The 19,622-nt window shown below is 43.4% G+C and overlaps 1 protein-coding gene across 1 annotated transcript in view; it reads right to left on the bottom strand.

The window, feature by feature from the left end:
• msrab (methionine sulfoxide reductase Ab) overlaps positions 1–19,622 on the bottom strand; it is a 39,562-nt gene that overhangs the window by 3,236 nt on the left and 16,704 nt on the right. Inside the window, exon 5 of the mRNA XM_084913881.1 lies at positions 9,255–9,361. Within this exon, the coding sequence (XP_084770007.1) occupies positions 9,255–9,361 (107 nt within the window). The remainder of the gene's footprint in view (positions 1–9,254; positions 9,362–19,622) is intronic.

Raw genomic sequence — 19,622 nt, 5'->3', positions numbered from 1 at the left:
GAGGCAGCAGCTGACCTCTAACTCCTCAGTGGTTGCCGCTACAATGTGAGGGCTCTAATCTCCCTGCAGGAAGGACCCAGTGTCCACAATCCAAACTACAACGCAATGCAGTCCTTAACACAGAGCCCGAGCCTCACGAGCACAGACGTATTTACCTTTTAAAAAGGCAAACTGTGAGCAGTCTGCTAAAGAAGAACCAATTTTCCTGCTTGTATCCACCAGCACTGTGGTTAGCCAGCCGGCACAAGCAAAGAGCTTTGTACATCATGGCCTAATTAATCAGCCATCACCACCAAACCACAGTAGCAGAGAACCCTCCGGGGCAGAGGATGCTCCGTGTGAAGGGAGCGCCACGTCCAAGGAAAGGTCTGCTATTCTGAGTATACATACACCTCCACCCTGACACCCCCACACCACTCCCTCGCTCTCCATCCAGCCTTGTACAGCAGTCACAACACGGCGGCCATTTTAGATCTATAAATCAAAATGCATGGCGTCATGCCACTGTGTATAACCTTATGTGGCTTTGCTTTCTCTCTCTCTCACTGCAGCAGCGGCAGCAGCAGCAAAGGCATGGAAGGAAGAATATGGAGGGTAGGAAAGGATGTAAAGATGAGGGGGAGAAAATTCTAGATAGGAAAAAGTTGATGACGTTCAAATGATGGTTACCGAGAGACAGGAAGAAGCGTGTTTGCATGTGCAAATATGTATATGAGTGTGAGACGGCTGATGGAAAAGGTGTGTGTGCTATTAGTCAATTTGTGGAGTTAGATATCTTGTCACAAATCCACATCGTGGGGACCCGATCCCCAAAAAGCGAATCCTTTTAGGGTTAATATGTTTTTATTTAGCAAAGATCATAGTTAGCATTGCGGCTAGTCGTGGCTCGCAGTTAACGCTGGATTAAATCTGAAGCTAATGAACGCAAGTCAATGCAATGTCCTCTTAAGTGACAAAAACATGTTTGTGTGTGTGTCCAGGGCTGAGCTCACTCAGCTCAGTCAGCCCTTCCTTTCTTCACGCCTGTCGGAAAGACTCCCATGTCAAAGACATGGCTGAATGGGTGCATGTCTGTTTCTCTCTCTCTCTCTGCATCTCCCTCCATTGCCGATTCTCTCGCTCTTTCTCCCATGTGAGCACAGAGGACTTTGCTTCGTGCTACCAAGTCCTCCCTGTTCGCCATCCAAGCGAGAGAGCCCCTCGCACCATCGCCATCGCTAGAGAGGCGGCCCCGGGACACAAATAGGACGTGACACCCCGAGAGAGGGTTGAGGTGGAGGAGGAAAAATGTACTCTCTCCCTCTCTCTCTTCCTTACCCCACTGCCTTGTCTCTCTGTGTCGTCTTCCCTCGGAAGGCCTACGGCTGCAGAGTGGTGGGGAAGAGACAGGCACTGACATAGAGTTTGTGACACTCAGTGACTCATGGTGAAGACATTTGAAAGAGGGATATGACCTCAATTCGGTGATTTATGTAATCATGCCTTAGTCCGCTATACTTTCACCGGTATGTCACTGCTGCTATTTGGGTCTCTCCATTTTTCTTTTGAGCTCTCGCCTCCGTCTTGGTCGCTAATTCCAATTAGCTTTATTGCCATTATCATAATTAAGTACAGTGTTGCCATAAATTTCAGTAAATATTACAATGTAAATCTGATAGTTTAACTGTGGATGAAAAAGTACTGAGACCTTAAGCAAAATTGCAGCCCTGCAGAAAACACTCTTCGTATGGGTTAATTATTCATCGTGCTTTGCCTGTCTGTGTTGATGACTTACTGTGCAAGCAGACTTTAAAGTTGCGTAATTAGGCGAGTTTTGACTCTTTTACGAAGCGTTGGGTAGTATATATTCTATAATACTGAATTAATGTTTTATGGTGTTTAAATGTACTGAATGTAACTTGTCTTCAAATAGAAAGTAACGGCTAAAAGGCAAAAGAAGTAGAAATATAAAGAAGCATAAAATGTTAATACTCGAGCAAAGCAGTTGTTCGCATGTATGCGCAAAGACAAAATAAGATTTGCGCGTTCCTACCCGATATCCATCTCCTTTCGCTCAGATCTAAAAGCCAGCACAGCACTGACTGCAGCTGCAAACCTGAACTCTGGAGCACAAAAAGCTCTTCAACATCTTAAAAATGTAAATACACTCTGAGTACTACGGACGGCAAACCTGCTCTGTGGCGAAATGCCGGGCTGCGGCTCTGCCTGCAAATACACGAAAAAGCCCGACGTGATATTCATGCTCCAGTCCACGGCACCATGCTTGCCCTCAGTGACCTCGGGGAGAGAGGCAGAGTGGGAGTGATGGAAGGACTCCAAGGGAAATACAAAAAGAGAAAAAAATGGAGCAAAAGAGCGACTTTTGAAGAAATGGAGTGAAGATCAGTGACCAGAGTGTGGTCATACACAATAACAGAAAAAAAGGATATTGTATTGTTCATGTGAGGTTTTGTGAAATGCAATGAGTGTAAAACTCATCATGCACATCGCTGCATCTGTATGTGTGCAACTGTGATTTTTCTTTTTCTTTTTTTTGCCTGCTCTGCTCATCTCTCTTTCCCTCTGTCATCATGGGTCAGGCATCCATTTTAGCTGGGCTTCTTAAGTGAGGGCTTCCTACATTTTGTGAGCAGAAAAAAACACTCCTACATTTCGAGCGGGAGAGAGAGGATGCACGCTCTTCAGTCTCGGAGCAAGGTGGTGCACGCTCCTGCATTTTTTTCCTTTTTCCCAGGGCAGACAACAAGTAGCTCGCTATCAGAAGACCCCAAATGCAGAAGATCAGCTCGACGTTCCCGTGAAAAGCGATCGCCTTTGAACATCGCAGCTGCAAGGCGATCTGCAACATCTCACTCGCAGGCGGCGACTTAAAAAAAAGAAGTTGCCTGCGAACAATATTCCACTAAAATGTTTCTACTTATTAATTCATCTAAGCCGATAATGCTGTTTTAATATTGATCAGTTCGGCGCGCGGCTAAATTTAAACAAATTTTTTTTAAAAAATGTGCAGCACAGACTGGGTTGAGAACGCCAGAGCCGGGGAATCACTGGAAGGGTAAATCTCACTTTCTGACGACTTTCCAAAATGTGGAACGTGAGCTTGTGCGACGAGAAGCGTGATTCTGAAACCTGCTGATGTTGTGCCCTGTTTTAACAGCCCTCGGGCTTCTCCTCAAGACTTCTAGCCTCAAATGATCTCCTCCTTTTTTTTTTTCCAGCCATCATCCGAACCCCTGCGCACCACCCCTACACCCTCCACCCCTCCACCCATTTCAAGCTCATTAAGTTAGGATGCTTTATCAGAGGGCACACTCACCCCTCCAAGGCCCTGCACACATGCATGTGCGCATACACACGCACGCAGTATTCAAGCTGGCTTGATAAAACCTATTGTTCATACATGCACACACACACACACGTGTATATATATATAGAACCCCCCGTTCATCCATTTTTCTCTCCCCTAACCCATCTCTAAGCCACCCCCACCCCCCGACTCTCCTAATCAACTCTTCCCATCCCTTCTCTCTCACCCTCCACTCACCCCCACGCCCCTCACCCCAGCTCAAGGGAGACACATTTTAGCAGAGAGGGAGGGATAGAAAGAAAAAGAGATGGGGGAAAAAAAGAGGGATGGGGGGAGACAGAGGGAGAGAAAGTGATGCACTCCTCCTCTCTGCTCTGCTGCCACAGCAGCTTGGCTACAGAAGCCTTTGATGTTCTGCAAATTTCAAATTTCATTATAGAGAACCCCCTTCTCCTCACCTCCCCTCCTCTCCCTCCCTCACCCACCCCTCCCCCCTCCCTCTCTGCTCTCGCGCTTAAACAAGCTTTTCTGCCTCACTCTCCCAAGCCTCCATGCACCCCCCCCCCCTCTCTCAATGCTGAAGTTAAGAAACTGAAAGCCCTGCAGAAGAGACTCTTCGTATGGGTTAATTATTCATTGGGCTGTGCCTGTATGTGCCAAATGTATGTCTGTGTGCGTCTGAATGTACACGCGAGTGTGGGTGAGTCATGTGCTGGCAGTGGGGTGGAATAGGGATTTTGTGATGCCTTATCTCTGGTTGTCTTAGATCGCCTCCACCCACTCTCTCTTGTCACTCTTCTTGAACATGCATTCACTTCTCCTGATGCTCTCCCAGACAGCATTGGGCTTTCAGGATAAAACACACACTCACATACAACCTCACAAGCGCACACACACAGCAAGCTCTTCCTCCGTAGAGATGCTGTTTTCAAGCCAGACGTTCTTGAGACTCAGCATCAATGTGGCGAGGCAACCATTTCAGGGCAGGAAGCTGCCATTTTGGTTCAGAGTGTGTCAGCTGCTTTGGGAAGATACGTATCCCAGTGGTCCCAGTGGTCCTCAGATGGAACTGGGGTGCCACTGAAGTGGCTGACAGATTGGTGGAGTCAGCAGCGTTGCAGAGAGTCGGGGAGATTGAGTGAATACCGTTTCTATTCTAGAAGTTTGCAAATGTGAGTGTGTGTGTTTTGAAGGGTCTTCTATGGACCTGATTATTTATTCTCAGCCCTTCTCAGGCAGGTGATGATATAATGCTCACTATAACAGCCTTTTCTGTGCTGTGATACAAACTCAGTTTGTTTGTTTAACATTCATCTACTTGTAAATAATTACATTTAATTTTTCTGGCTATTTATTAAAAAAAAAAGAAAAACATCTCATCTTGTCTTAAAAAAATTCATAATAGAAAATCATTAAATAATATTACAATAACATTTTGATATTGTAACTTTAATCAAGTGCCTCTATATTCAAATCATGCAATGACATATTTAAGGGTGATATTGATATTCTTTGAATGAGTACAATGTACAAAACTTCTCTAGTCTAGAGCTGCCTGGAAAAGCTGACCCTAATCTGCTGACCTGCTGAGGATCATACATCGATCAGGCATAACATTTTGACCACTGACAGGTGGTCATGGGGCCTGTTACTGTGTGGGATACATTAGGGAGCAAGTGAACATTTTGTCCTCAACGTTGTTTTAGAAGCAGGAAAAATAAGGATTTGAGTTGGACCAGGGATGGCTAGACCAATGGATCAATAGAAGCTATGGAAGAAGGTAGCCTGGTCTGGGGTATCACATAGATGATGGGGTAAGTGCGCGTCACTCATCTGGGAAACACCAGGATGCACTAGGGGAAGAAGGCAAGCCGGTGAAGGCAGTGTGATGCTTTGGGCAATTTTCTTCTGGGAAACTTTGACACGTACCACCTATCTAAGCATTGTTGTACACCATGTACACCCTTAATGGAGAGGATAATGTACCCTGCCACAAAGCAAAATTGGTTCAGGAATGGTTTGAGGAGAACAACAACAAGTTTGAGGCGTTGACTTGACTTCCAAATTCCCCAGATCTCAACTGATCAAGCATTTGTGGGATGTGCTGGACAAACAAACCCAACATCTCGCATCTTACAGGACTTAAAAGGATCTGCAAGATAAAATAGCACACCTTCTACCTTCAAGGGTCTAGTTTAGTCCACGCTTCGACAGGTCAGGGCTGTTTAGGCAACAACACAATATTAGGCACGTGATCATAATGTTATGCCTTTTCGGTGTACAAAATAATGTTTAAAATGACTGAAAGTTCTACAGGAGATTCAGGATGGCTGAATTATTTCAAAGTGGAGGGGCAATAAATAGATGATATAATTTCCCTGCTCATAGTTGGTAACAAATGAATGAATGAATAATGTAATGACATGTGAAAAGTTTCAAATATACAGACATAACACGTCCTCTTAAGTAGCAAGTTACCATTTAAAACTAATGTTTTGTGTTGAGTAATGACAAGGAAACACAACAGCTGGACAATAACGCAAAGATTTAGCATGGCTGCTATCCTCGCTAATAAAAAAAGATAAAGAGAAATTTAACAATGAACTTTAGGAGAGAAAAACGCCAAAGCAACCTTTTATATCTGCCTGATTTCGTTCATCTAAAGTCTTAGTCGTATGTGACCGAAGTTATTATGACTGTGTACCATCAATGTTTGAAATGATCACATCAAAGACGGGGACCAGATCTGAGACTACTCAGTCAGTTGCCATCTTCAAAGCAACTTTGGTGTGTCAAGATCGCAATAAAACAGGGACAAAACGGCAATAAGAGGCAGTCGGCGTGCTGTTGATTTTTCCTTTGAATTGGGTCAAGTTGGCACTTACATGCAATGTTTTTGCTATAAAACAGAGATTAACTGTGATTAAATCACAAATCTGTGGATGTTTGTTGCCGTCCATATCAGATGTTTAGTTTTGTATTGGAAAGACGCATAGAAAAGAGTCCCTGTATGAAGGAGCGTGAATGGGTGATTGAGCCATGTTGTGTAAAGCGCTATATAAGATCCACGTGTTAATGAGGATATTGTTACTGTACCAAATGCGTGCATTGGTCTGGGTTTTCTTCTTTCAGGTTCTCCCTTTAGTGGTTGCCTCCATCTCACACTATCCCTTTCCTCCTCTCTGGCAGCTTCCGTATTTAACATGCCCAATATATCCACTATCCCTCCTCTGCACATGTCCAAACAATCTCTCTAACTTTCTCTCCAAACTGGTCAACCTCAGCTAGGCTCTGATGGACTCATTTTTAATCTTGTCTGGTCAGTCCCAAAAAAATCTCTGCTGTCTTCAGCTCCTCCTCTGGTCTTTTTCTTAGTTCCACCATCTCCAAACAAAACATCCTTTCCTTTCACTCATGCTGCTGTCCTTCTGTGACAAGTTACCCTGACACTCATCTCCTCCCACTTCACGCTGCCTACATCCTCTTCTTCACCTCTCTTGTGCCCTTTCCTTTGCTCTGGATGGTTGATCCCAGGTATTCAAACTAATATACCTTCACTACCTGCAGCTTCACTGTCACACCTGTCTCCCTCTCACTCACACGCATGTATTGTGCCTTGTTTCTACAGACTTTCACTCCTCTTGTCTCCAGAGCATGCCTCCACCTCTCTTTCACCTGCTTCTTACTCTCATGTACAGATCATCCTTCTCTCTCACTGAGTCCGAACACAACTTCCATATCTCTACTTTCTTTGTCTTTAGCCAACAATAGATCAGTTTCCACCAGCACCTTGTTGGCAAACAGCACCGGAGGAGGTCATTTTTAACTCGGGCCCACCCGATCTGGTATGGAAATCTCATTCTTGATGTTTTTGTTTGATTATATAAAGATTTTACACCATCATGACGCTACCTTTGACATATATTTGAGTTTGGGATAGACGGGGAGCATTGATAAATGGGATAAAGGCAACAGAACCCTGAAAAAAAAGCCATGGAGAGATGATTGAATTATGTCCTGACGTCTGTGTAGAAATGTCTGAAACACTGGAACCGGCTCTGCTCACTGTAAAAAGGAAAGCAAGATGTATCCTTGTATGTGCCTTGCATACAAGGATACTCCTCCTCCCCTCCCTCCATCGCTCCATTAAGTTCAGTTCAGTTCTGCTCTGCTTCAATAAAATCCCAGTATTACTGTGGAGCAGGAATATGTGGCTCGGCTCTAAACACTCAGAGCGGGGACCGAATAAAGAGCGACAGGACAAAGCCAAAGTTTTAGCACTGCGCTCACAGCTTTGAGCCATCCAGTCATGCCAATTACACACTCATTCTGATAACATCTCCCCCCGTCTTTCCAAATAAATAAACACTCCTAGAGGCAATTATCACACACACATATCAGCCACAAAATAATGCTTTTGGTGTAAAAAGCATAATTTACAGTTAATTGCCTGCCACAAACCTTAGTCACTCAGGTTTGTGTGTTTCATTATTTGATGGAGCAGATGCCAATCTGTCTGCCTTTATAAATTTAATAGCAATTAGTTGCAGGCCTTTCTCCAATCTGTTCGAGACTGACTCTTGCCAGTTAAGGTTGAAAAGAGACAGGTTGTCTTCCACCAGATGAACTGTGCAGTCCTTGCAACTGCAAGAATCCAGAGGTTGAGGGTGCCGCACGCTCAAATTCCAGGTGAAAATGGGTCATTGAAACTACTTGCTATTGGTCCCAGGTAACAAGAAAATTCAATGTAAGCACTTCGCAACTACTGATTATTCCGGGTCTCCTAAAAGTTTTCACTTTCACTTGCATTTGAGGCCCTACAGTGAACCGGATGAACTCCAAAGAGCTGCCAAACAGATCACAGGTAAGATTGTTTGGTCGAATGCCGTTTCTAAGTTCAAAGATGAACTTTTAAACTCAAAACATACACATGTAATTTCCTCCTGTCTCTTACTATGCAGATGGTAATGCATGTGTGCCATCTGTGCATTTCTCTCCCTGTTTCTTTGTTGACTGTTACAGGCTTCATCCATTTGCCCCATGCTCTTTAGCTTTTTAAAAAATACTTCAAGGGTGTATCTTGGTGGTATGTGTGCTTGTGTGCGTGTGGGTGTGATGAGGTCGTGGTCAGTTGACAGCCAAAGGGCAGGGTCATCGTCAGTTGATAACCTGTCAGCGATGACTCTCTGATCTAACTGGCTCTCTCGTACTTTTCATGTTCTTCCTCCCCCACCTTTATGGTCCCAGCTGCCACTCCTCTCTAACCTCTGACCCAAGTCCAAGGCCAAGGTTGGGAGGTTGTTGCCACGGCAACAAAACAGGCCCACAGCGCCTGGCTGCTGACCCCGGGAGCCCCAAGTAACCCTAACGATCATAATTTGCTCCCCTCTGCCCCCTGCCAGCTCATCCATGAATACCATTTAGTGGAGCGAAGAGGGTGATGCCGGGAACAACGGACGGATCGGCAGGCTGATGGGCAGAACAATAGAAAGAACAAAAGAAGCACGCGTGCGCCACTGAAAGGGAGAGCTTTAGAAATCAGTTAAGATGGCCTTTTGACCCCCTTCCTCTCTTTCGGTTTAGATGCATATCACCCAAAAAGATGGTTTTGGCTTGACTAAACTGCATAAGAGGTCGCTACTCCAGACACTGACTTTTAATTGCCATTCAAATAATAAAGAAAGCTCCAAACTACCACTTAGACTGCTGCAACACTCAAAAAGGTTCCTATATACTGATAAAACCTATATATGATGACTCAGTCATATTTATATACATGCATTACATTAGTCTTTTAACTGGAAAGGTGTGTGAGACTTTCTTCACATTTTTCAAGAGTCGCTCCGTGGCTACTGCTTTACTTGGCTTATAGTTTGGTTATATGCAATCCCATACTTGAGTAAATATAATAATAAAACCTCCTGATGTGTGTGAGGGGGTATCATACCTGCTGGAAGGCCACTTTACTCTTCAGCGCAATCTCCTGCTGAGTGGGGTTGGATGTGTAAATGGCTGAACGATACTGAGTACCTTGGTCATTGTGCTGCTTCATACCTGCATAAAACACACATACACACACACACACACACACACACACACACACACACACACAAAGGAAAAATAAGACACCCCACAAAAATGCATGAAGCACCACAATCAGAGCAGACACAATGTGATTTGCATGCAAAAGGCTTTCATAATTATGTCATCATCCTGCGTCTTGAATTCATGAGGCCGAATGAATTCAAAGTTCACAGCAGATTCAGGCTTTCATTAGGAAGGTCTGAGTCGTGTAGGTGTATGGGCAAATGAAGGTGGACACATTTTCCTCTTCTTTGTTATCTATGTGACAGTGTCAAAAATTTTCATCAGCTTTACGTCAGAGTGTTTGGGAGGATATCCAGGTCTACTGTAACTTGATTAGGGGGCCAAACAGCTGCCATCCTTTCTATGCTTTTCAAATGCTAAACTCCTGAGCAGCTCAGGCATCCGTGGACACATCTCCCACTCTGCATTTGTTTCCTTTCTTTACTGAAGTGTGTCATTCTTGTCTTCTTCTATCTTTCTAAATCCTTGTCTTTTTCAGTCATTGGCGTTTTGTTATGGGTTTGAATCACTGATACATGTGTTCTTGTTTAGAGGCCTGTCAGATATGCCTTTCAGCCTGATTTTGATGGTGGATTAGTTCATGTGGACAACACGTTTACCCCTCCTTCCAGCCACTGTCATTTCACTTCACTTTTGGCTACTGGTCAGCGATTGGCAAGCAAAACAAATGGTTAATTCTTATATTTTAAAGCTTGTCATGTTTCTGTCACCATATTCAGAACCATTTTGCTGTGTCTTTGTCATGTAGAGGTATATGCTTTTGTGTCTCCTTCCCTTTTTCTTGTTTTAACACAGAATTTTCTGGGGCACCATATCCTACATGGCCAGAAAGCAGCAGCATGGGATCAAACTGGCGTGAACATTTTGGCAAACATCTGCCTCTTCAGACATCTGGCATGAAGCAACTCTTGAAAAAAGTCACACAACATTTCGAAACAACAGTTTTGCTCATTTGTGTTGTATTTTGAACCTGTGTTGTGCTCAGAGCTGGGCCCTGTACCAAAGCAAGGCAATCCGACTCAACCAGGACTTCCAAATCTAGCTACGAGTGTGTTCACATGAAAGGCATTGCAAATGTGGGCAGGTCTACTGACAGAAGAGCAACTGATCTTACAAAGAAAGATAATGCAATGATATTAGAGTTATTTAGAGAATAAACACATATAAAACCGACTGCCACAGACAATGTGTGCTAGTATGAGAGTGTGTGTGTGAGAGGAAAAGTGCTGAACAGTAGTTTAGTATTAAAAGCCCTGTATGAATGTGTGAGCACTTTAAGCACTTTTGTCAGTAAGACTGGAAAACACCTCCCACATTAATAAAGTCTAGCCTATTTGAAGCTGGGAAGAAAAGCCGGAAAAAATACAGACTGTGTGAGGTACGAGAATTATTGATATCACAGTTTTATAATGGAAGACGTGGGAGAAAACTTGATTTCAATATTCTGTTAAATTCCTTTAACATTTTTAATGTAAGTAAGACAGTTTTAGGATTTTTTTTTTCACATTCAAAAATTTAGTGTAAGAACCACAAGTACAAATAACTGTCCTGTTTTAAATTTGTATATTAATGCTTATAGAACAAAACAACTGTTGTAAAATAGTTTACAGCCAACAGGGAAAAAGCATCAAGGAATAAAAGTGCATTAAGAATCTATATTTATCACTAAGGCTCAGGAGGGAAAAGCAAAGACTTTGGACGCTCTTAAAAAATTCAGCTCCTCCTTCTATCTCTGGATCCGTGAATGCTAATAAAGCTATTTTCCATAGATCTGCTTGATCTTTATGCGGTGATTTCATAGCTGCAGATCTCTAATGTTGACTATTACCTGTTCCAGAGGAGGTTAGGTCTGCAGCACAAGTTACCATGGTGATATACTCTCGCAAAAAGTAAACCACCTTCAAAATCTGATTTACCCCTAAAATCATAAGTTGTAAAAGCAACCAACAAAGGTGAGAATGGTCTTGCTTTTGAAGTTACGTTACAGACATCAACAATAACAAAATTCCCATATTGTACATTTGTGTTGTTTGTGCAAACCAAAACAATGAGCTGAAAGATGGTAAAGAGATGATAAGGGCTAGTTTGTCACTAAGAATGAAACTGCTCTCATTACAAGTGTTCCTCAAACCAATTGTTAACGTAAAAATAATGGTTACAGCCTTGTGAGTTTGAATAATGGTGGCTTCAGTTGTCTTTAGGTGTTTTTTGGGGGGGGATTGGTTTGCTGAGCTGGTCAGTGCAGCGCTTCTTTTTAAAAGCGCATCAGACTTTTAATTTCGCCTCTCCTAAAGATTTCCTATCTCCCCGATAGGTTTAACTTTTCAGCCTAATGATGGCCTTCTTCACTTGCATCAATAGCTCTTTGGACCTGGAGCTGACAGCTCCAGTAAACAGATAGAAAATGTAAATTATTATCTGCTTAATTTATCATGGAAAAACAAAGGTACAGGTCTCACCTGGTCACAGAGCTTCTTGTAAGTCAACTGTCCAATTTCTTTTTCAGCCTATTATGTGGGACTATGTATGAAAATGGCAAAACGACAAAAAAACGTGTCATACTTCAAATATTTACGTCACTAAATGTAAGGTTTGTTGTACGTGTAAGGTAAAACAACACACTGTAAGCGATGTCTGTTGTTACATCTCAGATGTGGGTGTTCAATCTATACTGTCGCAGAATAACAATTTCCACTCACTGTACGGACAAGATATCTCCCTGACACAGTGATCTGCATATCGTGTTCTCTTTAGATTAAATGCTACCTTACATCATAGAGTGTCACAACCTATCTGTGACACAGTCTGTTCAGGCATAATGGCTATAAGTATTCATCTGGTCTTCATTCAAATCAGAGAAGACAAGCAGGCGTCGACTGCTCTCCGACACACGTTGAATAAACTCACTGTTACTAATGTTGCTGCCTTGAGGAATTTGCTTCACTGAATATTTCTGGAACAATATCAAATGCTCGTACACTTAAAACATGATCTAAAAACAAAGAGAAGGCATACATATCATAAATGCAATACAAATAAATACATTTGAAATCAGCAATCCTAAGTACAAGTGACATACAGGTAAATTTTACGACAGTGCGTACTTGGAGTAACTTGGATAGTGAGTGAAATAAAATGACCACATACCTGCTCTGACCTTCAGTAAAAACCAACTAATAGTAATTAAGTTTCAAAATGTCACCCTGTTCCTTGGAATCAGTGTGTGTATGTTCGCTATGATCCACCAGCTTGGAACTCAAATACAAACATTCTGCAATTTTGTAATATTTTCTAATTTCACCTTTTTACATCTTTAATTTAGCATTTACTTCTGCATCTATACCCTCAACCTCCATCTTCCAAAACCTGCATTGTGCACCCCCCACCCTCCAGCACTGCTGTTGAGTGTAAATGGTTGCCCCTCTATCAAAGGCCACCAACTCAATCTTCCATTGGCTTCTCACTCAGAGTCTTTCCTCTGATTGGTTAACTCGAAGGGGTTTTGCAGCTTGGCGCTTCCCTCTGACCTATCCTGCTGACCTGTGGTCCTGAGCATGCTGACCACACACAGAGCACCGCTTGCATATGCACGTGCATGGTGTCGTATGCAGCAACACATATATTAATTATGCCAGGGAACACCATCAAATATCTCGGAATTTACTCCGCTTTATTTGGTTAAAGCTTTTTTTTTCCTTATACAGCTGAACATAATTAATTTTCCACCTTACAGAAACAGTGGAAGCTTAATATCTCACATAAAAAAGTAAAGATGAAAAAGGCTTCTCATCACAAAGAAGTGGTAGACGATATGGAATATCAGAGAAAAGCCAAGAGACAAACACCCTGGAGTGGTAATAGCAGCTTCCAACACAATTACGTTCTGAGATCCATCCACCATCAGAAGGAGTCACTCCCTAATCAAAATATTAACACCATCCAAAATACGAGCCTAGCCTTTGATTATACTAACTCCAAATCCATCCCCATAAGCATTCAGCCCTCAAAGAACTATGATGGCAAAAAAAAAAACAGGAGGGGGGGAAAAAAAACACCCCAAAAACTCTTGATTCTCCCCTCCCGCCTCCATCGTCTCTCTCAGTCTCTCCATTTTTAACAGCCCCCTTCGTTATTTTCTCCATCCATCAAAGGCGGCAGTAATTATTAATGAGAGCCTCCCTGTTCACTCTGCATTATGCATGAGAGCCTTGCCTCTGAAAGTAGAGGGTAATGGGGGTGGACAGAAGAGGAGGGGCTACAGGTGACACATGTACACACACACAAACACACTCATCCACATATATATATATAGATATACATCTACAGGGCAGCACGTTGGCACGGTGGTTAGCACTGTTGCCACACAGCAAGAAGGTCCTGAGTTCAATTCCACCATCAGGCAGGGGTCTTTCTGTGTAGACTTTGCATGTTCTCCCTGTGTTTGTGTGGGTCCTCCCACAGTCCAAAAACCTGCAGTTAATCTAAATTGCCCATAGGTGTCAATGTGAGTGCAAATGGCTGTCTGTGTCTCTATGTGTTAGCTGGCGACCTGTCCAGGGTGTACCCTGCCTCTCGCCCTATGACAGCTGGGATAGGCTCCAGCACCCCCCACGACCCTGGAAAGGATAAGTGAATGGATGGATATGGATATATATGAACACTGCCTCTCTGGGTTACTGACCTATGCCTGCAAAGCCAAAAATATTAATTAATTAATTGCTCCAACCCCCCTCCCTGACCAAATGAGAACCTTTAAAGTAGCTCTTTTAACACAAATGGAAGCCAAAATGAGAAAAAGTGGGAGGGTGGAAGTCTCACAGGGAGTAGCTACTCTCTTCAAGAGACGCTCGCGCACAAACCAGCGTATGCAGAAGCAAACTCTTCTGGGTCTTGTTGCGTTTAAACCTGCTGAGATTTCTTGCAACTCTATACAATTTCTCCAATGTTTATCCTTGCACACACACACACACACACACACACACACAAAAAGGCTCCACTCAGCTTGTCCCTTCTGGGTGTTGGGGATAAAAGCACGCCATTTCTCCCACTCCCAACTTCACCTTCCCTCCTTCCTTCAGCACTCTGGGCTTTTTCACTTTCTTGCTCTAGCTCTTGCCTCATTGCCCACTTACTAATTTGTTTCCAGATTTCTTTCCTTGCTTTCTTTGCCATATGCGCGTATATGTTTTTTGTGCTGAAAGGATGCAGAGAGATTTTGGGGGAGGGGGGGGGGGGGTGTTCTGGCACCAGCGAGAAGCCAGACTTGTGAATTAAAAAAAAATTATTTGCAGGCCAAGAAAAGAGATGAAATAGTAAGAAAGTAATCAGATTAAAATGAAGGCTGGTGTTGTGACAAACTGGTAGGGAGGGAGGAGACGAACAAGTGATGGAGGTAGAAATTACAAGCCAGGGAAGAGCGTGTGCCACACTTTAAACGTGCTCCACTTTCCCGCCATCCTACAGAAGTGGGGGCTTATTTTTTTTTTTATCCGTGATCCTTCATCTGGTAGCACTCCACCGCTTCACGTACCGTTCCCAACTCCCCTTCGGTCTTCATCGGCTGCTCTACCATCCCTGTATTTCAAACGCGCAGTTGACACTTAAATAGATGTAAAACAAGAAAATGAGGCACAAAAATATCATTAGAAGAAAGAACAACAAACATTTCAGCAGTCAAGCTTCTGTAGGTGTCTGCAATTAAGAAACGCTTCTGCATAATTGGTGACTTTCTGCATGCTTCTGAACACGGCGGGAAAAACATGTGAAGTGAATTCAGAACTACTGCACTTGGCAGCACATACCAATTACACTGCAGCACAGTGAAAACTAATGAACTAATGTAGTTTCTTTTTTATTTTTATATATTTTTTAACTCTTGATTCCTTACTCTCTACATCCGTTTAGTGCGACGCATACACAACTCTGGTTACGAAGGAGGTTTAACACAGCCCTGTGCCCATGCTGAAAGATCATCAGGAATTATTCGGTGTTCGCGGAGTCCTCATTTCTACTATTCTGTCAGAAAAGTACACACACGCACGCACGGAAACACAAAAAGATGTATAATGCCTGATAACTGCAGTCTTCCCTGTGCATTTGTGTGTGTGTGATAGTACTCAGGGTTGTGCCATGCCCCGCGGTCCTGTTACGACTGTGCGTGCCAGCAGAGCTCTCTCCTCCTCTCCACTCTCAGATGCTATTTTTGCCCTGTTCTTATGTAAGATGCTCCTGATGCGCTGGAGACAGAGGCAGAGTACGGAGATGGGATGAGGAGAGCATCCCCAGCGGACACACACTCTCTCCTGCACGTGCAAACGCATTCGCACACATACCGTCAGATGTACTATATGCATATATAACATAACCATTCAAAGGAAAACAATAAGCCATTGCAAAGCTTGCTGTGAGGTAGTGACACAACACTGAAAGGAGGTAGTTTTAAATCAGAGCTGTGACTCTCAGGGATGTTACCGCGACTACATCTGTTTACATGACAATGCATGAGGTAGATCGCTGCAGTTACCTCTTTTGAAAAGCTGCCTCATCTTACTGTTTTTAATTTCTCTATACAGGAGCAGTGCTCTCTAACATGATCACTTCATGTTGGGCATGTTGTCAGACCACTGTGACTCTAACCCTGAGCTGTTTATTTTTAGCTGCTCCAACAGTGAAGCGAGCTCTACCATTGTACTCCAGTCAGTCCATACTGAGAGCATAAGTTGGATTCCTCGAGTTATATCCCTCTCTACTTTAGACAGAGTTCAGGTCAGCAGTTTCAGCAAACCCAAACCTCCTACTGGGATCAAATTTACATATTATATAATTATGTAAAAATGAAGTAAACAGAAATATATAAAAAAAAAAAAAACCCTGACTGCTCCAAATTAACAGTTACAATAATAACACTCTAACTTCTTCGAGTTTCTGTCAAGAATTAAGTACATGCAGTTTCTCTTCCCTGGAGGGAATATGTTTTTTTAAATATTGATTTTTCAAATGCTGCACATCTTATTTTTCTTTTAATAAATTTGATCTCATTTTGTGTGCTGTCAAATTAAATGTACGACAGGCTGTCAAAAAACTTAAAATGTTTAGGACACTATCACTCTTTATTCTGAAAAACACTTTAGTTTAGACTTTAATTTTGAAAGAAGAAACCACACTTACCTTTGGAACCCCAAATCTCATGTCTAGCTCTATTTTTTTTTAAATACATTTTTTCAGTCCAGTTGTCATCTGTGTTGGTTCATTACCGCGAAATATGAATACGTTCACAAAAACCCCCCAGAAAAAAAGGTTGCAAATTTGGAAATTGAAAAAATACATAGAAAAAATAAAGTATGAAAATGTTAGAAAACTTTAACATATTCAAATGGACATGCAGAACTCAACCCCCACGCTGTGAACACACGTGCCTCAATCTCCATAAATTAAGGCCGTCAGCATGTGTGAGGGTGTAATAACCGACACCTGGTAATGAGCCCGCCAACCTCAGCCAACCACAGGAGAGAAACAAGGTTGGATTAGAAGTGTGGGGGGTTGCAGAGGTCATGGGTTATATGTCAAGGTCATCTCCTGTGGGATTTTGGCTTTGGATGTGCACGGGCACCCCTGAAATTGAGGGATGTGGTGACACGGGGGGGGACACGGGGGTACCCCAACAGGGAATTAGCGTGTGTCGCCGCCAGCTGGGGTGAAGATATTACATAAAGGAATATTCATGCTCATTGCAATTGTCAGAAAGTAACCGCTGCTAGGGTGACTCAAATAGATCATGTTTATGTGTGATAGGCAATAAGCCATTTAAATACAGCTTGTCATATAGAATGTAATGCAGCAACAACGCTGCGCAACTTACATTCATATTGTAAAATATAGATTTTAGAACAAAAAAAAAAAAAAACCCAAGCTCAAATGTAAAAAAAACCCTCACAATCATTTTTTTCTTTTCTTCTTTTTAACTAAACTATTTAAAGTATCTAACCTACAAAGGTTAGCGTGCATGTACGTGCATACGCTATCAAATGAGGACAGCTGCGTCGGCCATTTTAGTTGTACACTTGTGTTTTTGTGTCTATCGGCGTACGCCTGTGATGTCTGTTCACTGACGCAGCATCAGCAGCCCACAACATAAATACTGCATGGCCTCAAAAAATAGAGAGGATGGAGGGAATGAGGGAAGAGGAAGCAAAGAAGGGGAAAAAGAGATGGGGAGGAAACAATGAGGAGGGGAAAAGCCTTGCTTGTTAAGATGAAGGGCGGCGGAGAGGGTGGGGGACAAGGGGAACGGGAAGAGATGAGGAGAGCGGGGGGGGGTGAGGAGCAGGGAGGAGAGAGTGACTAAGAGATAAAAGAGGAGTGAGTGAATGTGAGTGTGTTTGTGTGATGAGCGGATGGCCTCAGGGAGCAGTCGACTCACTGTGCTGCTCTGCGGATGTACTGACGGGCTCCGGGCCGTTTGCTCTCTCACTTGCCCCTCCGCTCCACTCACTGCAAAAGGGGCAGGGGTAGGGGGTGCAGGTGAAATGGGTGGGGTGGGAAGGGGGAGGGGGTGATAGGATGAGACAGGAGGAGAGGGGGAAACTGGGACAGAATGTGCAAACACAGAGAAAAAGGGGGGGGGGGGGGTGCTTGTTTAAAAGGGTTAAGGATTTAAAAAAAAAAAAAAAAAAAAAAAAAAGGGTGGTAAGGCAAATATTGAAGTAACAGTGGGGTTTGCGCCAAAAGGTTGGCAGGATAAAGGTATGACCAGATTAGGTGTTCCTATCTTCCACAGGGAGTGCGGAGATAGCAAAAGCAGAGAGTGAAACAGGGCCTACAGGCCTCTGTAACAAGGACTCGTCCAGTGAATACACCGACAAGCAGCCTATGCTGCTGTGTATGCTCTCTGCATGCACAGTATGCGTGGGTGTGCTCTTAAGTGTATGTTCAAATGAAGCAAAGCTTAATTAAAGCTCAAAGTAGGCATAGTAGGCACTTGTGCATAAGGTAAAAATTTACTGTGCCGGAGTCCGCATTAAAGCGAAAGAAAAACTGGATATGCTCGCAAGTCAGCGGTGATCATCCTCAACGAAATCACGTTTTCAGCTTTCAAGATGCAACAAAACGGCTGCTGCCCTCTGACATGCAATGTCACCCGACTGTTGAGAGTTTGTCATTCACTGGCGTGGAGGGGTGCTCCTGAAGAGTTGACTGAACGTAGACATGAGAAACTTATAATATGGAAGCATGTTGGAATGGGGGGGTGTGGGGAGCAGATTGAGACTAGTGTTGCTGAATATGGAAAGGGGGCACACAGCAAAGGCTGCTGGGAGTTTCTGATTGGCTGCTAATGTTGCTATCCAGGCTGGGATTGGTGGAGCTGACGCAGCCCGACATCACGTTGTCGGGACTAAACCCTTTTGAACTGAGGCAAAGCAGAGAGGCACAGATATCAAAACACATACACGCGCGCGCACACATATGTGCATGCACACACCCACACGAACGCATTAAAAGGGAAGCATTACATGCAACTGAATATGCACCTGTGCATTGCCCCCCCTCCGACACACACACGCGCATGTTTTTATAGATATATATCTATATCTATCAAACCTCTGCTGTTTTGATACGTGCCAGGAGAAAACAGAATTCGTAATGCTCCCGGGCTCGTCTTCATATACGATCTCTAGTGAATGTGTGCAGTTAAAAGGGAAAAGAGTGAACTTCCTTAATTTCTCCATTCTCTTTTAAGCCAAGCTCTAAGGTGGACAGAATAAATTGGAGCTTAAGCATGCGTGAAGGCACAGCCAGCGGGCCCTTTTCCACCACTCCATGCTACATTTGTCAAATCAGAGGAATTTCTGCTGCACGTGAACCCGGAATCTGAGAAGAGAGAAACGGCCAGGATTCACATTTAAGTCACGTGCAAGGGAGCAACACTCAGGGAGACTGAGAAAAAAGTACATTTGAGTTTGTGGTTATTCCGAAATCTGTCGTCTGGTCTTACCTGTGACAAAAAAATAAAAATACATAGTGCATAGACAATAAGCTGCACGCTATTAATAAAACATGAGATGAGACAAGGCAGCGAGTCAAGGGAAATGCATGACTAGTCTTTTGGCCTCACTGCTTTTTCACTGTGGTGTGTCAGCTCGACTCTTTGCCCCTAGTAAGACGTGTCTCTGCTCTCAGCTGTGGTCAACAGGAGAAGAATCCCTTCTGA

The sequence above is a fragment of the Perissodus microlepis genome, chromosome 19, assembly GCF_051167445.1.
Source record: "Perissodus microlepis isolate ML-2025 ecotype Zambia chromosome 19, ASM5116744v1, whole genome shotgun sequence".
NCBI lineage: Eukaryota > Metazoa > Chordata > Actinopteri > Cichliformes > Cichlidae > Perissodus > Perissodus microlepis.
Note: the sequence above shows the minus strand (reverse complement) of the source record. Positions and strands in the feature narration are given on the sequence as shown.